This window comes from Pseudonaja textilis, chromosome 1, assembly GCF_049901715.1.
Source record: "Pseudonaja textilis isolate UNSWEBS1 chromosome 1, rPseTex1.2, whole genome shotgun sequence".
Taxonomy (NCBI): Eukaryota; Metazoa; Chordata; class Lepidosauria; order Squamata; family Elapidae; genus Pseudonaja; species Pseudonaja textilis.
In genome coordinates, this window is record NC_141990.1 from 39237324 (window position 1) to 39258884 (window position 21561).

The 21561-nt window shown below is 36.8% G+C and overlaps 1 protein-coding gene across 2 annotated transcripts in view; it reads right to left on the reverse strand.

Moving 5' to 3' along the window:
* Positions 1–21561, reverse strand: part of PEX6 (peroxisomal biogenesis factor 6) — a 29043-nt gene that overhangs the window by 811 nt on the left and 6671 nt on the right. The window contains exons 6-16 of one of the 2 annotated variants that reach the window (XM_026695912.2): positions 19536–19647; positions 16836–17044; positions 15973–16165; positions 14947–15023; positions 13795–13927; positions 12977–13182; positions 12830–12891; positions 9585–9693; positions 2333–2449; positions 1363–1440; positions 782–921 (exon numbers count right to left, since the gene is read on the reverse strand). In XM_026695912.2, the coding sequence (XP_026551697.1) occupies positions 782–921; positions 1363–1440; positions 2333–2449; positions 9585–9693; positions 12830–12891; positions 12977–13182; positions 13795–13927; positions 14947–15023; positions 15973–16165; positions 16836–17044; positions 19536–19647 (1436 nt within the window). Of the gene's footprint in view, positions 1–781; positions 922–1362; positions 1441–2332; positions 2450–9584; positions 9694–12829; positions 12892–12976; positions 13183–13794; positions 13931–14946; positions 15024–15972; positions 16166–16835; positions 17045–19535; positions 19648–21561 lie in introns of both variants that reach the window. The other variant, XM_026695911.2, reaches the window with a different exon arrangement.

Genomic DNA, 21561 nt, shown 5'->3' on the forward strand with positions numbered 1-21561 from the left:
ATGCGGTAATGAAAGATAACTAGTAAATATGCTACAGTTCAGAAATAACGGACATGATTCAATACATTTGTTCTGCAAAGCTTTAAAATTAAAGTGTGTTGCCTGCTTCTACATGCCAGCCTTCATGTATACCAGAGAACCAATTACACATTCTCCTAATTTCTAGCAATGGAAATTTATTTTGAAAAACAGCATTTATTTGGAGATAAATCACAATCCAATTTTCTGGTCTACTATTGAACAATAGAGTTTTTTTTTCTGCTTTCAAAAAACTATTTGATTTATGTGGCTGCCCACCTCACAGCCACAACTTTGGGCAGGATTATAACCAGCAACTAGAACAATAACCCAAATGATAAATGTCTGAGATTGCAAAAAAGCTCCACAATCCAGTTTATAATAAAACATCAGCCAGCAGAGTTTAATGAACCTCCCAACTTAACACTCCATGGGGCAGAGTCTCCAAACTTGGCAACTTTAAGACTTGTGGACTTCAACGCCCACAATTCTCCAGCCAGCATAGCTGGCTGGAGAATTCTGGGAGTTGAAGTTCACAAGTCTTAAAAGTTGCCAAGTTTGGGGACCCCTGCCATGGGGAATAGCCAGGACTTTAGTGCTATGTGAAAGGTTAACAGGATTGGAGACATCTGGATGTCTATACAGAATGCAAGCTTTGTAAAACACTGACCTTTTAACCTGTGTCTATTATTTACATACATACATACATACATGTTTTAAATCGAGCTAATTAACATTTGAGCCTTCTAGCTTTGTTCCTTACCTTCTTCTATCCATTCCACTTTTCTTCTGATAGCAAACATCATGGCATCTGAGCAGAGTGCATACAAGTCTGCTCCTGTTAACTGTGCAGGGCATCTATCTAAGACACTAGGGAGATTCACAGCTGGGTCCAGTTTAAACCTATCCCAAGAGGATATCGCCAAGGGTTTTAATGTCATAGAGAAAAGAAATGCAATCAGAATATAATTTTGGAAATTGGGCAGAAATGTTTTATAAAACATGGCTTCATATGTATAACATTCTTTAAATGTTGTAGTTAATTTAAAATATTATTCATTGAGTTAAAACTCATAAGCCAGAACAGGCAGCAAATAATGTTCATAAGTATCATTTATTCACAATCCTCAAGAACAAGTGTTAGAGCATCATTTAACCCATACACATGGGTTATGTGCATACTGATATAAAATACATATTGAGGGTAGTGCTGTTCTCTTAGCAGATTTATCTTTAACAGCTGAATATCTAGTTCAGTTACAATAATTAGTAAAGGTACACATTTTTCTCAAGAATTGTAATTGGTACTGTTATGCATTTTAATAAGCAAAAACAGGCACTTACTTTCTGGTGATGGCACTTAGTACTTGCAGCTGGGAATCTCGGTCTTCATTTATCCCTACATAAACCAATTTATCAAATCTGCCAGGGATACAAAAATATTTTTTGCAATTAAAATAAGGCAGCCATCTTCCATATTATGCACTCAAATCATACATCAATACCTATCACCTAACAATTTGTCCTTAGATTGATTTACTAATTTTTGTTCAATATATTAGTATGAATTGTACAACTTCATGTGCTTCACATCTATAAAATATTTGTGTATATTAAACATGAAACAGAATTGCCATAATACAATAATATTCTCCATTTTCAGTACTCTTCCAGCATCCCCAATAAATCTTTAGATTCCTAATATAATCTGACCTCCTGCATCACCAAGTGTATTTATATATTGTGTTAATATTTATTTTATATATATATATATATGGATCTTTGGTTGTTCGGGTTTTCTCCCATGTAAGATTGGAAGTATCTAGGCAACATTTCGATGAAGTCTCATTCATCATCTTCAGGCTTGTGTCTTCGGCTCTGTACTTCTCAGAGTGAAACTAGATACTTCCAATCTTACGCGGGAGAAAACCCGAATAACCAAAGATCCACATATATATAGCGCCACGCTTCTACCAATGGAACACAGGATTCCCAAAGTATCACAGAATATTCTTAGAAAAAACACCCACTATAGCATTATTTATTTTATTAACACATCCAACAAAATAATCAGTACAATTTATCTAAAGGAAGCACCTCAATTTTTAGCCCTTGGGGCAATTAAATGTTGTGTTTGCAGATCTAAGGATAGGAATACTACCCTAACCCTAAGTTTTTTCATAACAAAAACACCAAAATTAAGTATAATGAAAAAGGTAAGTTGAATCCCATGTTTATCTAGTTTTACCCAAAATACTTTTAAAAGATTTGTGGTTATAATGGCAGACAGAGACATTTATGATGTGAACCTTACCTGCCTGGCCTAAGTAAAGCTGAATCCAGCAGATCAGGTCTGTTTGTAGCTCCAATAACAAATACATCTTGAGAAGAGTGAAGCCCATCCAGTTCTGCTAGTAACTGAGATACAACTCTACCAAGGGAAACATTTTAATATGCTGCCATCAATCTTTGTGGATTCACTGAACTGGGTAACTCAGCAGATACACAAATATCTTTTTAAGGCATGTAAGCCAGATTCAAAATATAGTAGTAACATAAATACAATGAACACATAAAATTCCAAGACCTCAAAAGCAATTCATACAGGCAAAATATATTTATTCAAAGCATTGTACACCACCTATTTAGTATATATCAAGGTAGTTTACCAGGATACAGCAAAACACAAGATTACTAAAATACAATGGTACAAATAGTCTTTACTTAATGACTAATTGGGACAGGGATTTTCTGTTGCTAAGTAAAGCGGTTAACTGAAAGGTCATGTGATAGCAACAGTTAGTGACAGCAGTTTCAGTCATCCCAATTGCAGTTGTTAGGAGAGGACCTCATGCTTCTGCCCTGCACGAACTGCCAGCTCTACCCCATGGCTCCTCTCCAGCCAGGCCCAGCAACCTCCCTTTGGTAGACAAAGCTCCTACACTTGCTGTGCTCAGCTGACTTTCACCATCTTCATCCCACTGTTGGATCAAGGCACAATGCAAGGGTGCAGTCCTGGGAGTTTGTGGCAAGTAGAACACAGTGGTGGAGCCTCATCTCCCAAAGAAAGCGTGTTGAGCCTGGTTAGAGAAGAGGCAGGGTAGTGGCATGAGTACTGGCTCGCCAAGCCAAGGTGTCAACACTGCCAGCCAACTGCCAAGAGCTGCCAATTTCACCCAGTGAGCCAATGTCTGCATCATTGCCCTTCTTCCTCCATCGGCTCCATTCTGCTGCCTCCCAGAGCCTAGATCCTGGGCCAGCAGTGGGAGAAAGAAGACAATGAAGGTCAGCTGAGAAATGGTGGGGTGTGGAAGGGGTAGGTGGTAGATGTAGAATGCCAAGAGGACAGAGTTGGGGGGAGATGTGGGTAGGGGACGCTGAAGAACACCCTGTAGTCATAAATGTAGGCCAGTTGCTAAGTGCCTAAATGTTCATGATGTGACCATGGGGGGGGGGTGCTGCAACAGGCATAATTTCAAAGGTCATAACTACCATTTGTTCAACATTATCATAACTTCAGATGGTCATTGATGCATGGTGATTAAACAAGGATTACATGTAAAATAAAGTGTCTCTACAAACTCTGTGCCTCTGTGATTGGAGGAGGAACTAAGGACATAAAAAGTGTATCCACACTTCCGGCTTGTGGTTCTTCAGTGCAGACAGGATTCCGTGGTTCTGCACGGTTTCTGCCTGTGTTCACTGCCTGAGTGCCTTGAGCCATTTGGCTTCGGGGCTAAGCCACCTTTGTAGAAGGTGGTGAAGACTGGGGGGTTCTGGCAGGGACGAGAGACATCGCATCTCTCTTCCCTAGCCGGCTAAATCTCCCTCTCCGACGGCAACTGAACGGCGGTCTTTTATGGCCGCCATTTAGAAGAGCCCAGCCGGGGAAAGAAATGTGCTGGAGGGGTTTGTGAAGAAATGAAACTGATTTTGCTGACCGGGACAAAGGAACAGTGAAAGTATCCTGGTATTTAACACCTACTAAAGACACATTGTTCCCAGACTGAGTAAGCAGCGAATGGATATCAAAGGAAAACTTTTTTTCTTTTCACTCTCCTTCCAAACGGAACAGCTTTGAGAGAAATCGGAAACCCGCATTGAAGGTATGCTAAATGCTAAAGACTGTGCTAATGCCAAAGGGATATGGATTTCTAAATATTTAAAGAAAATTTTTTCTTCTGCTGTGAGTGGGAAGGGAGAGGAAAAAAAATTGAAATTGAGAATAAGGAGCAGACTGCCTAGAATTTTAAAGAGCCATTTGAACATTTATAAGACTTCAAAAGACATATTATAATTGGAATTTTGTGATTTAATAGCAACCCCAGAAAAAGAAATGGAAGAAGGGAAAAAGTGCTAAATGAAATAGTTTATCTGGATTGTTTGGTGACTTTGCATCTTTTGGGAAACTTTTTTTTTTGTTTAAAAACACTCGGGTGGTTGTTTTGGGAAAAATTTTTCCTCTTCATAATGGCACCACTTTTGGATGAATTTAAAACTGAATATCTAAAATATAAAAAGGAAGAACAAGACTGGAAAGATACCTTGGACATTCTTTTTCAATCTCTAGAAATGTCGGTGCATTCCTATGGAGAATTGATTGCGCAGCAGGATAATTGGGACAAAGAAGGAACCATTTTTGATGAACATGTGACCCTATTGGGGGAGAAGAAGGAGGAAGAAGAAAAGGAAAAGGGGATTTTAAAACTTAAAAAAACAACCAAAAAAGATAAAAATGAGTTGAAGGGTGGATATAAGATTAGGAAACAACAGGAAGGGGGAAAGCACAAGAAGGAAAGGGAGGTGGAAAGACAAAGGGGTGAACAGGGTAAGGAAAAGAAGAAGCAAGGGAGAAAGGAGGGGGTGAGAAGTCTCAATGATGGGAAGCAAGATTTGAAGAAACAAAATTTATTTATAGACAATGGGTAAATTTAATTGAAAAAGGGATTCTGTAAGGTACATAAGATTGTGTTATTATAGGCATTTATAGAATAAAATGTTTAAGATATAAATATATAAATAAGTATTAATAGGTACGATTAAAATTTTTCTTTTTCTCTTTATATAATATATTGTGTGACTTTAGGATGTGCTAAACAGAATCCCAATACAAGTTATGTGTGATATTAAGTATTATCAGGTTAGGGAAAGAGTTAAAGGCGTCATACTCTAATTAGTGTACAGGAGAGGTTTTGTTTAAAGAGAAAAAATGAATGGATAGTTGAGAATAGACAAAGAATGTTAAGTATTATGACTTGAACTGAGATGAGTAGAATAAAATTAAGAGAGTTAAAAAAGGAAGAAGCTATATAGAAAATGGAAAACGGTAATAAGATATGGAATGATATATAAAAGGAACGTGATTTTTGAAGAGGTGTCTGTATGATGAGTTTTAACCCGGGATCAAGCAACTTTCAGAAAAGATGTTTATGTTTTTATGTTTTATGTCTTGTTTTTTTTTTTTTATTGGAAGAGAATAATGAAAATGTATAAGACAGATGGATATAAAAAATGTATACAATCTAAAGTTAAAGAGATATAATTTGAATAAATAGAAGGAAAAGAAGTAATAAAGAGAAGTTTGGGATAAGATACGAAGATGAACAGATAAGGTAAATATATATATCAAATTGTGCTTGTTTGGAAATGTGATAACTTGGAATAATTTTGTCTTTAAATAAGTTGTTGTATTGGCTTTTTAAGAAAAAAAAAATTCCTATGTCATTATATTTTATGTTTTGTTTGTCTGTGTATTGTTTTGGAAAATCAATAAAATTTGTTCAAAAAAAAAAGTGTATCCATTTGCTGCATTTAGCCTTGGAACTCCAGGCTGCCTCTGGCCTGTTCATAGGACACTATCCTAATTATCATCCCAGCATAAGTGGTCCCTTATTTTGCAATGTCCATGTTCTCTTTCAAACAGCAGCCAAGAATTAACATGAAATAATTTTGTTAATATTTGGAGGTGAATTCAGAAATCCTGGAGATCAATATTTCTATTCGTTAGATACCCAAAAGTTGTGAAATGTGACCGTGCATTATGTCCAGCTTAAGAATTATCGTTAGGTATTACCTTATATGTATGTGCAATATATGCACCAACCAATACTGATTGGAGAAAGAAAATTGGTTCAGAATACAGATGCCTAGCTATTAAAAATGGTTTCTGAAGAACCAAACTTTTTTTAGCAAAGCTTAAATATTTACAAGTTTTGTGATACTTATTCTTTGCTGCTAAATCTGCTATTTTCTTTATTAAACAGGCTACAATATAGGTATTAATTTCAATCTCACTGGAAGCCAGCATTTGGTAGAAAGAATAATGAATATACTGTATTTCAACACATTTTAACATGTTCACATGATCTAGATCTAGGGTCAGGCACAAAGGATATGTGCATAATGAAATAGATACCCCTGCATTTTCAGCATGTATCACCACTTTTTAAAAAAATATATTTTTATTAAGTTTCTTTTGTTACATCGTAAAACATCATAGTATCAACAACATTCTTGGCATCTATACAGGCTTTTGGTTTAAATATCATAATACATTATATTACATTTGTCTACTACTAAATAATAGCTTTAACTATAATTACTATTCTTATATCTTTATATAATTTACAAAATTTTGTTTTACTTTCTTAAGGATTGTTTCAATTAAAATTTTGGTCTCCTTAGTTCTGTTTGTTAGCCATTTATACCAATTATTCCAAACTGAAAAGAATTCAGAGTCGTCTTTTTCTTTCAATTTCATTGTTAGCATAGTCATCTCAGCACTTTCTGTTACTTTGTGTATTATTAGTTCTTCATTAGGGGTATTTGGTGTTTTCCATACTTGCGCAAAGGCTATTCTGGCGGCTGTTGTATAACAGTATGTGTTTTACTTCTTTCGGTAATCTTTCTTTGATTATTCCCAAAAGGAAGGTTTCCAGTCTGACCTCAATCTGGTAATCTTGCAACCAATTTTTAATTTGAATCCAGTAAGTCCTGGCCTCGGGGCATAACCACCACATGTGATAAAATGTACCATTAACTTTTTTTACATTTCCAACATTTGGGACTCATGTTGGCATAGATTTTTGCCAATCTCGTTGGAGCTAAATACCATCTATAAAACTTTTTATACATATTTTCTTTGTATGCTGCAGATACCGTTAACTTATAATTTATGTTCCATATTTTCTCCCATTCCTCTAATTCTATAGTATATCTAAAATTCTGTGCCCATACAATCATTGTGCTTTTGACTATTTTCTCTTCTATTTTGAAATCTAATAAATATTTGTATAGTTTAGTTATAAATTTTTGTTCCGGTCCCATTAATATTTTATCTAATCAGTTCTGCCCTTTGTCAAATCTAAAATCTTTTAAATCTTTTTTATATTTATTTTGAATTTGCAAATATGGCCACCAGTAGATTATAATTCCATTTTCCTTCAGTTCTTTGTTTGATTTTAATTTCCCTTGACTATCTAATAATTCTTCATAGCTTACCATTTTCCGTAGGTCTAATCTATTTGGATGGATTATGGCTTCCATAGTTGACAACCATCGTGGGATTTCCATATAGTGTTTGCCTTTGATTTTTTTTCCAAGTTGTAATCAATGAATCTCTTATTAAGTGTTGATTGAAATAAGTATGTACATTACTTTTGTTATCCCACAAAAATGCATGCCAACCTATCAGGAGGTCATGTCCTTCTAATGTTAAGATTCTCTTGTCTCTTAATTAAACCCAATCATTAATCCAACTCAACACCGCTGCCTGGTAATAAAGCTCCCATTCTGGTAGCCCAAGACCGCCTCTACTATCATCTTGTAATAATTTCATTTTGATACGTGGCTGCTTGCCCAACTAGACAAACTTGGATGTCATTTTATTTATTTCTATAAAGAAAGATTTCCCTAATTTAACTGGGATCATTTGGAATAGATATAGTAGTTTTGGTAGAGTATTCATTTTCAGCTTTGCTATTCTTCCTAATATAGACAGTTTCAGTTTGGCCCATAATTCCAATTCTTTTCTAATTTGCTTAATCAGATTAACATAATTGTTCTCTTTTAGTGATGAGCATCTGGCTGAGATCCAAATTCCCAGGTATTTCACCTTTTTTACTATTTGCAGTCCCATTATAATTTCTAATTCTACTTTCTGTTTTGTTATACAGTTTTTGACTATCATTGTTTTATTTTAAGTCCTGCCACTTCCCCAAATTTTTCTATTTGTTGCAACAATATTGGTCCCGAATTCATTGGATCTTCCACTATAAATACCAAATCATCAGCAAATGCCTGAACTTTATATTCCTCATTTCTAATTTTAATTCCACGAATCTCTGGATTTTGTCTGGTTGCAGCTAGCAACACTTCTAAAGACAAGATAACTAAGGCGATAATGGATACTTTTGTCTCACTCCTTTTGCAATTTCAAAATCTTCAGTGCGATCTCCATTTAATAATATACTTGCTTTTGGATTTGAGTATATTTCTTGTAATGTTTTTTCTATTTTAGTACCAAAATTCAACTTTTTAATTTGATATAACATGAATTTCCAATTAAGATTATCAAATGCTTTTTGTGCATCTAGGAAAATTAAGGCTGCCTGTTTTCCTGGGTGAGCTTCGTAGTATTCAATCAAATTTAGTACTGTCCTAATATTGTTTTTGATTTGTCTATTTGGCAGGAAACCATTCTGGTCTCTATGTATAAGTTCACTCAAAATTGGTTTCATTTTTTCTGCCAATATTGTCATAAATATCTTATAATCCGTATTTAGCAACGAGATTGGCCTATAGTTTGTAATTAGTTGTTGATCGGTGCCATCTTTTGCAATTAAGGAGATGTATGCCTCGGACCAGGACCTCGGTAGTCTAGCTTGCATTAATGCCTCATTATATAGTTCCAGTAATATTGGTTCAAATATTTCAGATAAATGTTTATATAGTTCACCTGGTAGACCATCCGGACCTGGTGTTTTATTATTTTTTTGTTTTTGTGCCGCCTTTTGTAACTCTGTTAGTGTAATTTCTTTATTAAATGTTTCTCTGTTTTCTTCTGAGATTGGGCTCAGAACGTTTCCTTCCAAGTAATATCTGATGTTTTCTTCCATAACTTCTTTTTGCTTATAAAGCTCGCCAAAATACCTTTGCACAATTCTCTTTTTCTCCTCCATCCGATAATACACTGTCCCTTCCTCACCCTAAGTTGCTGAATTAATCTTTTCTCTTTCTCTATTTTTAATTTATGGGACAACCACCTTCCTGGTTTATTTGCTGATTCAAAGAAATTATGTTTAAGAGTTTTTAAGTTATGTGCATTTTCCTCAATATCTATCAAATTTAGTTCATGTCTAATCATCCCTGTTTCTTTCTTAGCATATCACACTTTTTATGGACTACCTGCCAAAAACACTATATTGAGTACAGACAGGGAAATGTTTTGTGCATATGTGAATATTTTAATGTTTTCACAAAGTGAGTTAGGGAGGCTGCTTGTAAAAACAGTATTGAGCAAATCAAAACAGGAAGCTAATAGTTCATTATTAACAAGCAGTCCTTACCTGTCCATCACACCCTGTGAATCGCCACTTCGTCCACGACTGGGGGCCAATGAATCAAGTTCATCAAAAAAGATAATGCAGGGAGCAGCTGCTCTAGCTCTGGCAAACACTGAGGAAAGAGATAGAGATACAAATCAGGTTGCATATTCACATTAAAGCCAGCAACAAATATATTAATTATAAAATATAAACTATTCTGTCACCCAGACAGGGATGCACATTAGGACACATGCTGTGATTGTAAGCATGGGAAGATCAGACTTGGCCACAGAATGTCTGAAAAATAGACATGTAGACGGGCCCTTCGATTGGCCCACCTCAGATGACTAATAGACCCAAAAGTGTTCCAGAGACAACTTGGAGTATTTCCGAAAGATCTGATGGGAGAGTTCAACCAAGGCACTATTTATTGCATGGAATTGGCAGGTGTTTGGGGCCTTGGATCATATTCTGCCTATGTGGCCTATTCCTATGTGCCAATCCTGGGATATGCCTTGTCTTGCTGAGGGGCTCCGGGACATGAAATGCTAAAATGGATGCCTGAAGCATCATTGGAGGAAGACTCAAACTGAATCAGAGCAGCCCTTGGTAAGAGCCATATTCATATTAAGATATATTAATATTCCTCCACCTTATTGCATCCATCAACAGCCATCCACCAGCTCTGTTTAGAATAACTCAGTTCCTATTGGGTAGAGAAGGCCTCTTGAAATATCTGCTGAATCACTGTGAGGATTATTGTTGATAACTTGTTGATAACTTGTAGCAGAGATGGAACGGAGGTGGTACATCCATCCCTGTGCTCCTTGACCTCTCAGCTGCTTTTAATACCATTAACCAAGTATCCTTGTAAGCCAGCTTTATGGGTTGGGGACTGATAGCACTATTTTATGGTCATTCTTTTCCTTTCTCTGGACTCTGTTCCAATCATTGTTGGCTGAGTTCACTTCCCAAGCCCCTTCTGGGTCAGGTGCCACAGGGTTTCACATTCTCTCTCTCTCTTTACATGAAACTACTGGGTGAGGTAATTACTAATTTGGAACGATCAGGACACTAAAAATAACTAATTGTATCTTTCAAATCCCAGGCTTGACATGTGAGGCTGTTGAGATTCTGTCCCGGTGCCTAGAGACTGCCAATTTGGATAGGGAGGAACTGTCTTTGACTAAATTCTATGAAGACGGAGTGGCTGTGGGTATTTGGGCCACCCAAAACTCAAAATATTCCATCTTTGACCTTGAATGTGGTAGTACTTCCTCCTTCAATCTTGATGTGCAATCATAGAATCTTCCTGTCCTCCCAACTTCTGCTTGAAAGCAGATAGCAACTACCATCATGAAGGCCTTTATCTGCTGCATCCATTGTGCCCTTTCCTAAATTGGGAGGTTTCTTAGGCAACACTGATGTCCTAATCACCTCATGGCTTGACTACTGCAACACAACCTACATAAGACTGCCCTTGAAGAGCATCTGGAAGTTTCAAATAGTCTGGAATGCAGTAGTGTGAGTTTGTCGGACATACCTCAGTATATGTGTAAAAGTATGTGGAAATGACCTTGAAGGAGGAAGGAAACAGATGTTGCTTAGACAATGGTCAGACAAGAGAGAGAGCCTGCAGTTGCTTAATGGTCAGAGAAAGGAAGAATCCACCCTAATTAGTAGACTATAAAAAGAACCTGCAGGAGATTTGTATTCTCAGACCTGCAGGATTCTGTTAATGTAACCTTACAATAAATAGAACTAGCTTATCTGGTCATGTTTTCTGGCTGGTTTATCTGGAGGGCTGGCATCAATCTTGAAAGTCTGAAAGTACAAATCTCCCCTCTTCACTTTTTACAACTTGACCGATGGGGGTGGTCGTGTTTCTTCCTGAGTTTCTTTCTCTGACCATTAAGCAGTTGTGGGCTCCTCCACCTCTTTTTGGACCATTCCCTAGACAACAATGCTTCCTCTCCTTCCTCAAGATCATTCCCATATACCATTACAGTATGCCTATGTATGTCATGTCCGTGTGCTTGATTCAGTTGCGATACAAGCTGCTACAGGCACTCACATGCTCCCTCCCCCACCAGCTATTCCACCTAGGATCACTGCATCTTGCCAAAGTGCGTGACTAATGAGCAAGCAATATGCTGAACTTACCAGCAAGGTTCGACCACAGCTGTGCACATTCAGCAGAGAGAGTATTTTAGCTGCAAACAAATTATGATCTTTGCTAGAAGCAACTCCAGCATCTGGCTTGCCTATTGTGACACTTGGAATCTAGTTCTTTCCCATCCTGGCTTGTTACTAACCATGACCCCTCAATCTGGAAATCTTTGGCTTCACTTTGGACTACTTGACTTGGAAAAGTGGATTGCTCAGTTAAGTCTTATCTACAGTTAATTGCTTTTACTGCCACCTTGCTGTTGGGATTTACAGAAGCAAGTCTTTCTCTTACTACTCTATTACCCTAGGAACTGAATCTGGTTTCTGAAGGGGCACTAAAGTGAAAATGTAATACCTCTACTTTATGAGGTGCACTGTTTACCAGTTTGTTTTCAAGTGCATTTTAAAATACTGTTTTTTACCTATAAAACCCTACGTAGCATAGGGCCTGGTTATTTGAGGGGATGCTTATCTTCCATAGTCAATAGCTGCCAGTTTGACGGTGAAGGAGCTTTTGGCTCCTTCAATTAAATGCAATCTATTGGGATCCTGGAAATACACCTTCCCTGTAGAAGCATCTGTCTTCTGAAATGAGGTTACCCCCTAAAATTCAGATGGCCCTGCTCTGGCTCTTTAATACTCTATTACCCTATAACTGAATCTGGTTTCTGAAGGGCTCAAAATAAATTCTCATCTTATTCTCATTTCTATTACAGTTGCTACTGATCTGCATAAAAAAGTACACTAGCTAAACATTGTTTTCTATAAAATAAAATAGGTATTGATTCTTCTTGGATAGTCTTGAAATCTATTTCCATATCTGAAAAAAATATTTACCCTATTAGCTGACTTGCCAGAGTACAGAATATGATCTACTCTATATGTTTAAAACTGCTGGGAAAGACTGCTATAGTTCCAAAATTTGGATATGTGTATGCACTTGTAAGATTATATACATGCATAAATGCAGTAGCCACAAAGATATGGATATTGTTTCAGGTTGGAGTGATTTGCAAGAATTATTTTCTATGTTAGCCTGGCTATAAAGGAAGCTTCCCCACAGAACAAAGTCCTCCATGCTATGGCTTCACACTTACCTTCACGGACATTTTCTTCACTCTGCCCAACATACATGCTAATTAGTTCAGGGCCCTTTACACTAAAATGAAAAAAAAAATACAGGGTTAATTATTCCAATAGTGCAATTGCCAAACTCTCCTGGACGCTTGCATCACAAAACCTACCTGAGGAAAGTCATAGTACATTCTGTTGCTACTGCTTTAGCTAGCAATGTCTTCCCTGTTCCAGGAGGACCATAGAGCAGAAGGCCAGAGCGGTGAAGGCCTAAAGACAATAATTCTGGGTGTTCTAATGGAAGCTGAATGGTGTCCAGGATTTCCTTTTTCACATTCTGAAGCCCTCCAATATCTTGCCAGAAGACAGAGGGAATCTGCAGGAGACAAAAGTCTTAAAACTTGCCGATGCTCTTACATGCCCAATCCCAAATCAAACTTGATGACACCTTCAAAGATCACAAGACATAATTTTTATTTCTACAGTGTCACAACTATTGCACACTACCCTATCTCTGCCTCTAAAAGACACTTCAAGATCTTTGAAGAGTAGTTTCCACATGAAATCTTTCATATTGTGGCTTTCATATCCTATTTTTCATACTTGCCAGTAATTCCCTTAAAATCAAAAAATAAAGCAAATTTTAATAAAGGGCAGGAAAACTTATAGATAGTGGTTAATTTATTTTTTCCTATACTTTATAGCAAATTGCCTATTTTTCCTGTAATTGAACTCTTCTTTCAATTTTTAAAATTTATGATTAGCTTTTGTATTGATTAAATTGCCCTTTTTGGCTCATTGCAACTATAACTCTAAAGTTTTATAAATATGTTACTGAGAGCCTAAAAGCCCTCCAGTTTCTCTTTATTTTGAGAAGTACTCCATTTATTACAGCTATTCATCAAAACAGGATGAAATGTAAGCTTTGGTATGTTTCTTATATTTATTAGTGGGCTATACCTTGCCTTGTATTTATTAAGAGTCATACCTTTGGGGCTCCTACTGCCTGTGAATGGGCGTCGTGAAGTTTATCTAGTGCAACAATGAAATCTTCTGCTAGAAGAGGGAAACCAGCAGCATAAAAATCATATTCTTCCTCTTCATTTGGTCCCCCTGGGAAGCTGCTGAAGAAGGCACAGAAAGTTTCAGCAGTCCTAATGCTGCCCAAAGACGTCTCACAAAAGGTTTTCCAAAAGGCATCTGGACTTTCTTGGTTTTTTTTCCCTTTGAAAATGTTTTCAAAGAAAAAAACCCAAGAAAATCCAGCTTTGGGTCAACTATGACCTGGATGATTGAGAATCTCAATAAAAATAAACATGCTGCCCAAAGATGATTAGACAGATCCAGAAGTTCTCTAGAATAGAACTGGAAAATTACTGCACTGACATCCAGTAAGACTGATATCATGTTCATTACAAGATGCCAAACAAGCATAAGATTACATATTTTGAATTTAGAAAGAAAAAGGTGTAATTTTCATAGAAAATTGGTGTGAGTTAAGCCTCCTCCTCAAAGCAATCAAGTATCCATGTCCCCAGAAGGTTCAGTACAGCTTCTCTGAACACTTTCCCCAGCTGTCTGAGCCTCCATCTGCATTTTCTGAATCTATCACCCTGCCAGTGAAATGGCTAGGCAAAATATATTGTATATTAATGAGACAAATTTTGAAGCAATAAGAATTTGAGAAGGAATATTTCACTGGCATTTGCATATTTTGGGAGTGTCTCTTTCAAATGCTCAATTGTACAAGAGCAGACATGTAACAGAAGTTCTTCCCAAACTGTAGTAACCATTACTGTTACTGCAGCAACAGATCTAGGAACTATGGCTGCAAATAGGGACTGACAACAAAAAGAATGTAGAAGTTTATTTATATGCTTTGAAAGGTAGCATGTTTTTACCTTCAAATATACATTCAGTATAATGTTATCAAAGTCTGCTTAGTAAAATGTTAATAATAAAACTTGACATAAACAGGAAGTCAAATTCTTTCCTACTGCTACAAATAGTTTGAAAATTGATATCCCATTCCATCCACACTTAGTTTAAATGTGACATCCTAATGTGTCAAAAAGGACACATTTACATTTACAGTTACTATTTAAATATTCAGAATCCAGAAAATATTTTATTCCAGTACCTTGAATTCTTCATCCTTGTACAGGCAGCACGACTGCTGTGGGAAAGTAAAGCACAGAAATCTCCTAGAACAAAGCCCTGAAAACATGGATTAAAATATTGGTGCAGCAAGTCCCATGACAAATAGACAAAGAATTTTGAAAGGAATGGATGAAGATATTTCATTCTCTACATGGTAAAAGTAGTCTGTATGAATTGCTGTGTGAAAGCCAAAGTAATTTTTTTCTTTCCATTCTCCTAACACATTGTGTGAGCATATAAATGAAATAACAAAGGTAATACTTATACCATTTGAAAGTACTTACAAAGGAAATAATAAAAAAGATGTCAATCTGCATGTCATTATTTCTAAGCCAACAAGGTCAAAGGTAAAAATTCTGAGAGCTAAAATCCACACATCTGGACTGCACTCTCTTGTAATTCAGGCTGTTTTATTCATCACTAACTTTCACGGAGAACCTTTTTTTTGTGTAAATGTTTATAGTTATGGATTATATTTATTCATATATTAACAATTATTTGAAAATCACCTCTTATAATTCTATGAACTAAAAATAAATACAATAAAATAAATAAAAATATATAGACAGAAGCACAGATTAAACTATAGGATATTATAATTATTAATATGATACTAAATATATTATAACACATGACAGTTGTAATAAAACTGTTTAAAATTGTTGCTATCAATGGACTCATTTTACTATCTGAACACTGCTGTGAAGACGAACTTCACCTTTTTATATAAAAGTGTCAGAATAAAGACACATTTGACTTTAAGGGGCAATCTGTTCTAGATAGGAATATTACCAAGAATGTTATTCTCTGGTCTTAACCCAAATCTTTTTGTAATGGATACTCAGTCATCCTTCCCTGCTAAATTGTATGGGCAGGCAAATTCTATATGAAGAAGATAGTCCTAACGAGTTACAATAACCAAACCATCCTATGGCATTTTGAGACCTCAAATCTAGATCCCCCTTATTCTTTGTCTCTTCTAGCTTCTGCATTAAAATTCACTCACCGCACTCTGCTGGGCTAGCTTGGTCAGGCTTACTTCTTTGCCCAGTGAAAAATTCTGTGTTAGCATGTTAAGCATGTCCTTCCTCTGTTCTTCAGTTGGTGCTTCAATTTTCACCTCATGAAGGAATGCTGTTTGCACATCTGAAGGGACATCTGCAAGTTTGCTTGTTGTGCCTACCACCAGCACAGGATAACTGTTAAGAAACATAAAGATGTGCCATAAACATTTCATAGCTGCAGTATAGAAGCTAGGAAAGAAATACCATGGACTACGATACTTCATCCCAGTGTTTACATGATTTGTGACATCATTTCTGTAGTTATAAAAGACCCAGACAAAGATACAGTAGAGAGATTTGGATTCAATTTGGCCTTAGGTTGCTTAGGGAGCCTTTGAATCAGTTTGAAAAATGGAATCATTTTCCAACTTCCCGAAACATGGTTAATCTTCCATTTTTGCTTACACTTGGTTGAGTATAAAATTGAGTTTCTAGCAGATTTGGTTAGCATCTTTTAGGGTTTATTAGAAGAGAAAGAAATAGGGTGGCAATTCTATTATCCAATTGCTCATAATACACACAACTTTCTGCTAGATTTCTGAAATATTAAAACAATCATACATCTTCTATATAGTGGATTTGTCTGCATTCCTATTCACTATTTACAAAAATAAATTATACTAATGCCACTTATATTTGTTTCTACAATTATTTTTAAAATATTAGAATACTAAGAGTTAAAGCTATTAACTAAATTAGAGGGATGCTCTGTAGTAAAATCTCAGTTTTCAGCAATACTCTGAATAGTTACATTCATGGTAGAACCATAATGTTGTGAATTTTCCAGAGATGAAATAGTATATACCTAGTATTTATCTCTCTTTCCAAAAGAAGGTGCCTTAATGCAAGAATGACCCTGGAGTCTTCCCCAAATCCATCACGATCTCTTCCCAGCAGCTCTACATCTTTCATTAGCAGGACACAAGGGCTATAAAACTCAGCCTCTGAGAAGGCATTATGTAGTTTTACTTCTGTAGATCCACTTGTATCACCACACAAAGCAACACAATTCACCTAGCATGAAGTCAGATGGCAGAGATAAAGTAGATGCCGTGTAAAAATGAAGATAAAACTGTAATAGTGGATTAGTTTCAATCAGTACAAAAACATGTAGAAAATAAATAATTCCACCAAGTAAAATTAATGAAGTGTCTCATTTATAAAATTAACTGGTTCTACATTTGTATAGAGGTAAGCTATGCAACACAATTCAATAATAATAATTTGAAGTTTGAAACTTCACAAAGCTTACCGTCTCAGGGCATACTGCTATTTCAAGCATTTTGGAAACATTTTGAGTTTGGAAATGGATGTACTTGGAGCACATCCAAACTGTTTGGAATAGCAGTTACATTTTTTTAAAAATGAAAAATTCAGAAACTTGCAATTGTTTATACTCTAAATCAGTGGTCTTCAAACTTGACAGCTTTAAGACTTGTGGACTTCAACTTGCGGAATTCCTCCTCCAGTCATATTAGCTCAGGAATTCTGGGAGTTGAAGTCCACAAGTCTTAAACTTGCCAGGTTTGAAGAGCCTTGCTCTAAACACTTGAAATCAAAATGCTTTGCACATCACTAGCATATAATAATTATTTTCATGTACAAATTACTCCCATAAACAGCACAGAAGTATGCACACATACATTCCTTGTTTTTGAAGGAAACGAAAAGGATTTAGATGTGGGAGAGGAAAGGATTGCTGAACTGGATAAAGGAGAAAAGAGAAGAAAACTGAGTGTCAAGGAAAAGAGTTAAGAGAGATGGAATGGAAAGAAAGAAAAACCGTGAGAGGGCATTATTTAAAAAGGTAAGATTCGGCATACAAGCAGTGAAGTTGAAAAAAAATCTCACCTGCACATAACATAAACAATTGAAATTCAGGAAGGCTGGGTGTTTAAGTTCAGAATTTAGTACAGAGAAGAGCAACCAGGATGATTAGGGGACCGGAGGCTAAAACATACAACGAATGGTTGCAGGAACTGGGCTTGGCTAGTCTAGTAAAGAGAAGGACCGGGGAGACATGATAGCAAACTTCCAATATTTGAGGCGCTGCCACAGGGAGGAGGAGGTCAAGCTATTTTCTAAAGCTCCTATAGGCCAGACAAGGAATAATGGATGGAAACTGAACAAGGAGAGATTTAACCTGGAAACAAGGAGAAACTTTCTGACAGTGAGAACAATCAACCAATGGAACAGCTTGCCCTCGGAAGTTATGGGAGTGCCATCACTTGAGACTTTCAAGAAGAGATTGGACTGCCATTTGTCAGAAATGGTGTAGGGTCTCCCGCTTGGGCGGGGGTTTGGACTAGATGACCTACAAGGTCCCTTCCAACTCTGATTATCGGTAAATCTGTAGAATGTATGTGATTAAGAAAATCTGAATTTGCCAAAAACCACTATGTAATCTTATTTTTGCCATGGCATGATTTTATTAGGATAAAAGAAAAGATGAAAAATATATTACAAAACTATGTAAATCCAACAGAAACAAAAGAAAAACCAAAAGGGGCTTCATCTAGAACAGAGCTGTCAAACTCCTGGCCCAGGGGCTGGATGCGTCACACACTGGCCAGGCCCTCGCTCAGTTTAGCAAAGGGGGGGGAGTCCAGATACATCACGTGATGCTGTGACAATGTGAGTTTGACACTCCTGATCTAGAATCTCCAACCTGTTATTCCAATTTTCCATTCTTAATGGAAAGACCATGTCTTTCAACATGGGAGCTACTTTTCTTTTTATACTGTGAACTATCACCATCTCTTGAAGGAAACTGAAAAGCAAAGGGTTTCTGCTTCTTTAACAGTTGTGGGAAGAGATTTCTGGCAGTGGCAAGTGATAATATAAAAAAATTAATGTGGCATCAGTTGAAAATTTATTTTTGAATAACTACCTGTTTCCCCTAAAATAAGAACCAGACTTATACTATTTTTGCCTCCAAAAGAGGCACCAGGTCTTATTTTCAGGAGATGTCTTACCTGCTTACCTTAGGACCCCCACAGCCAGGTTTCCCCATGTCCTGACACCTGTTGCGCTGCTGTGCGACTTCTCTTGCGGCTGCTCATGGCCAGACGCCACACAGCGCATTGCACTGGTGACGCCACTTGCAGCACAATACTGCATGGCTCGTTACACCGGCGCCACCATTTGTGGTAGGATGCCATCTGGCACGCCACGCCGGTGCTGCCAGTCGTGGCAGGAGGCTGTGTGATGTGCTGTGCCATTTCACGCATGAGTGGTGGCATTGCTGAGACATGGAGCATCCTGCCACAAGTGGCGGCAGTGGTGCAACATGTCACATGGTGTCCTGCCGCAAGCAGTGGCACTGTTGCAGTGTGACATGTGGCGTCCGTCCGAAATTAGCCGGAGAACTCAAGCAGCAGCACTATAGGTGCTGGGGCATGAGAGGCTGTTCTTTCAGTGCTCCTGGACTGAAAAGTACATTTCTTTTTGAAAGTACAACAATATCAGCATTTTATTCTGAATGTATTTAACATTCTAAAACTACCTTGAAGAAATGCAGATTGAGGCGGCTACAGGCAGCTTTAACAGCTGTAATTTTTCCCACACCACTGGGTCCTGAAAGAAGAATACTTCCAGATCCATTTAGCAGGGTTTCTCTGAAATATAGGGAAAAAAATAATCATGATATGATTTTATTTCAGAAATGAAGAGGGAGACTAAAAGGACATGCAAAAGGAGGGGCTCTGAGAGTTAATGAAAATTTTCATTTATCTTAAAGGAAAGAATCTGGAAAACAGCAGCTCTTTTGTTACTGTTACATACAAACAAGTAACAGCTGAGGTTTAATATTTTCACAGAATTAAACACTCCATTTAGGGTTAGGATTTTTAAAATCTTGTACATAATATTTTCACAGAATTAAACACTCCATTTAGGGTTATGATTTTTAAAATGTTGTACATATTTTGCATAAATGTCAATGAAAAAACTTTAGGCTTCATAGAGAATAAAATAAAGTTTTCAAACTCCTCAAACATCACAATAGACCACAACAAAAAACTATAACCACAAACCTATTATTATGTTTACTGGTTGATTATATGCCATCAAGTCCATGCTAACTCTTAGCAGATGCATTTTCTCCAGGAGAAAACTGGTCTCTCATGTCTTCCAACAATACATCTATCATAACTCTAATTTTTGCTACTAGTCATTATCTTCTCTGTTCACCTTTCTCAGTATTATGGGATTCTCCAGAAAAGATTCCAGAGAATCCATCATCATACAAATCAGTCCAGAGGCACAAATGACCAAATGATCAAATTATATAAATAACAGTAATTATTCTTCTCAATAATATTCTCTAATTCAAAACTCTAACTCTAACCAAAATTCAAAAGCCTCACTACTCTTTCTAGCCTGCTTCTTCAAAGTCCAACTTTCACTTCTGTACAGTATCCCAGGGAAAACCACTGCCTGAACAATTCTGATTGTTGCAGGTAGACATATCCTAGCACCTGAATATTTTTTTCTAAGGTTTTCATGGTTGCTCTAACGGTGTATTACAGTTTGATATGACTGACACAAAGGTCAACAAAGTGTATGTTGACTGCTCTTTGTATCCTTTGACTTTCTCAGTTATCCAGGCTGCACCAGCAATAATATCTTTGGCTTCTTCCAAAATTAACCTGAACACCTGGCATCTCCCTTCCACGTAAGCTTCCAATATTCAGTGGATAATTCTTAGCATGATATGTGACTGGGTCACGTAGAGACAGCAGTTATAGCAGTTCTGATTTTCATTATTATAAATGAAGATTATGCAGGTTGTTAAACAAGGACTTAATGTGACTATGACTTCTGACTTTCTGTCAGCTTCTCCACTGACTTTATTTTTTGGTGAGCCAGCAGGGAATTTTTGGAAATTGTGATCACATAGCTCTGGGTCACTGCAATGCCATAATTGCGATCCAGGTGCCAAGTGCCCAAATCACAATCACATGACTGAGGGAAAGAAGCAATGGCTAGAACTCCAAGGAACATTCATAAATCGCTCTTGTTCAGTACTGTCCCAAGTTTGAACATTTGCTGAATGAGTAGTTGTAGCTCAAGGGCCAACTGTAAGATCTTCTACCTCCACGGAAGTAATATAACCAATTTGATTCTGGTGACTTCGATGTATATAAGCATCGTTTTGGTTGTTTGAAGACTGTGTTAGCAATGAATTGGTATAAATTGATAAGATGTTCTCCTGTTTCACTTTGGTTTCAAACAGTTCAACCAACCTCTGTTTTAGAAACAAGCAATTTACAAAATACCCACCCTGATTCCAAAAGAATCTTAAAATGGCTACCCTACTTTTCTGGTCTACAGAAGTGTCATATTTGATATATGCTATTTGGTGTCTTAGAAACTTGGAAAAAATATCCCATGGTACTTGACGTAGCTGACGTACTCTGTTGGTGCTTATTTTGCAGCATTATTAGAAAACACCATTATTTTTGGTTCTATAAAAGTAGTAGAGTTAACTGTCTTCAACACAAAATTGACTGAATACATTAGAGGCTCTT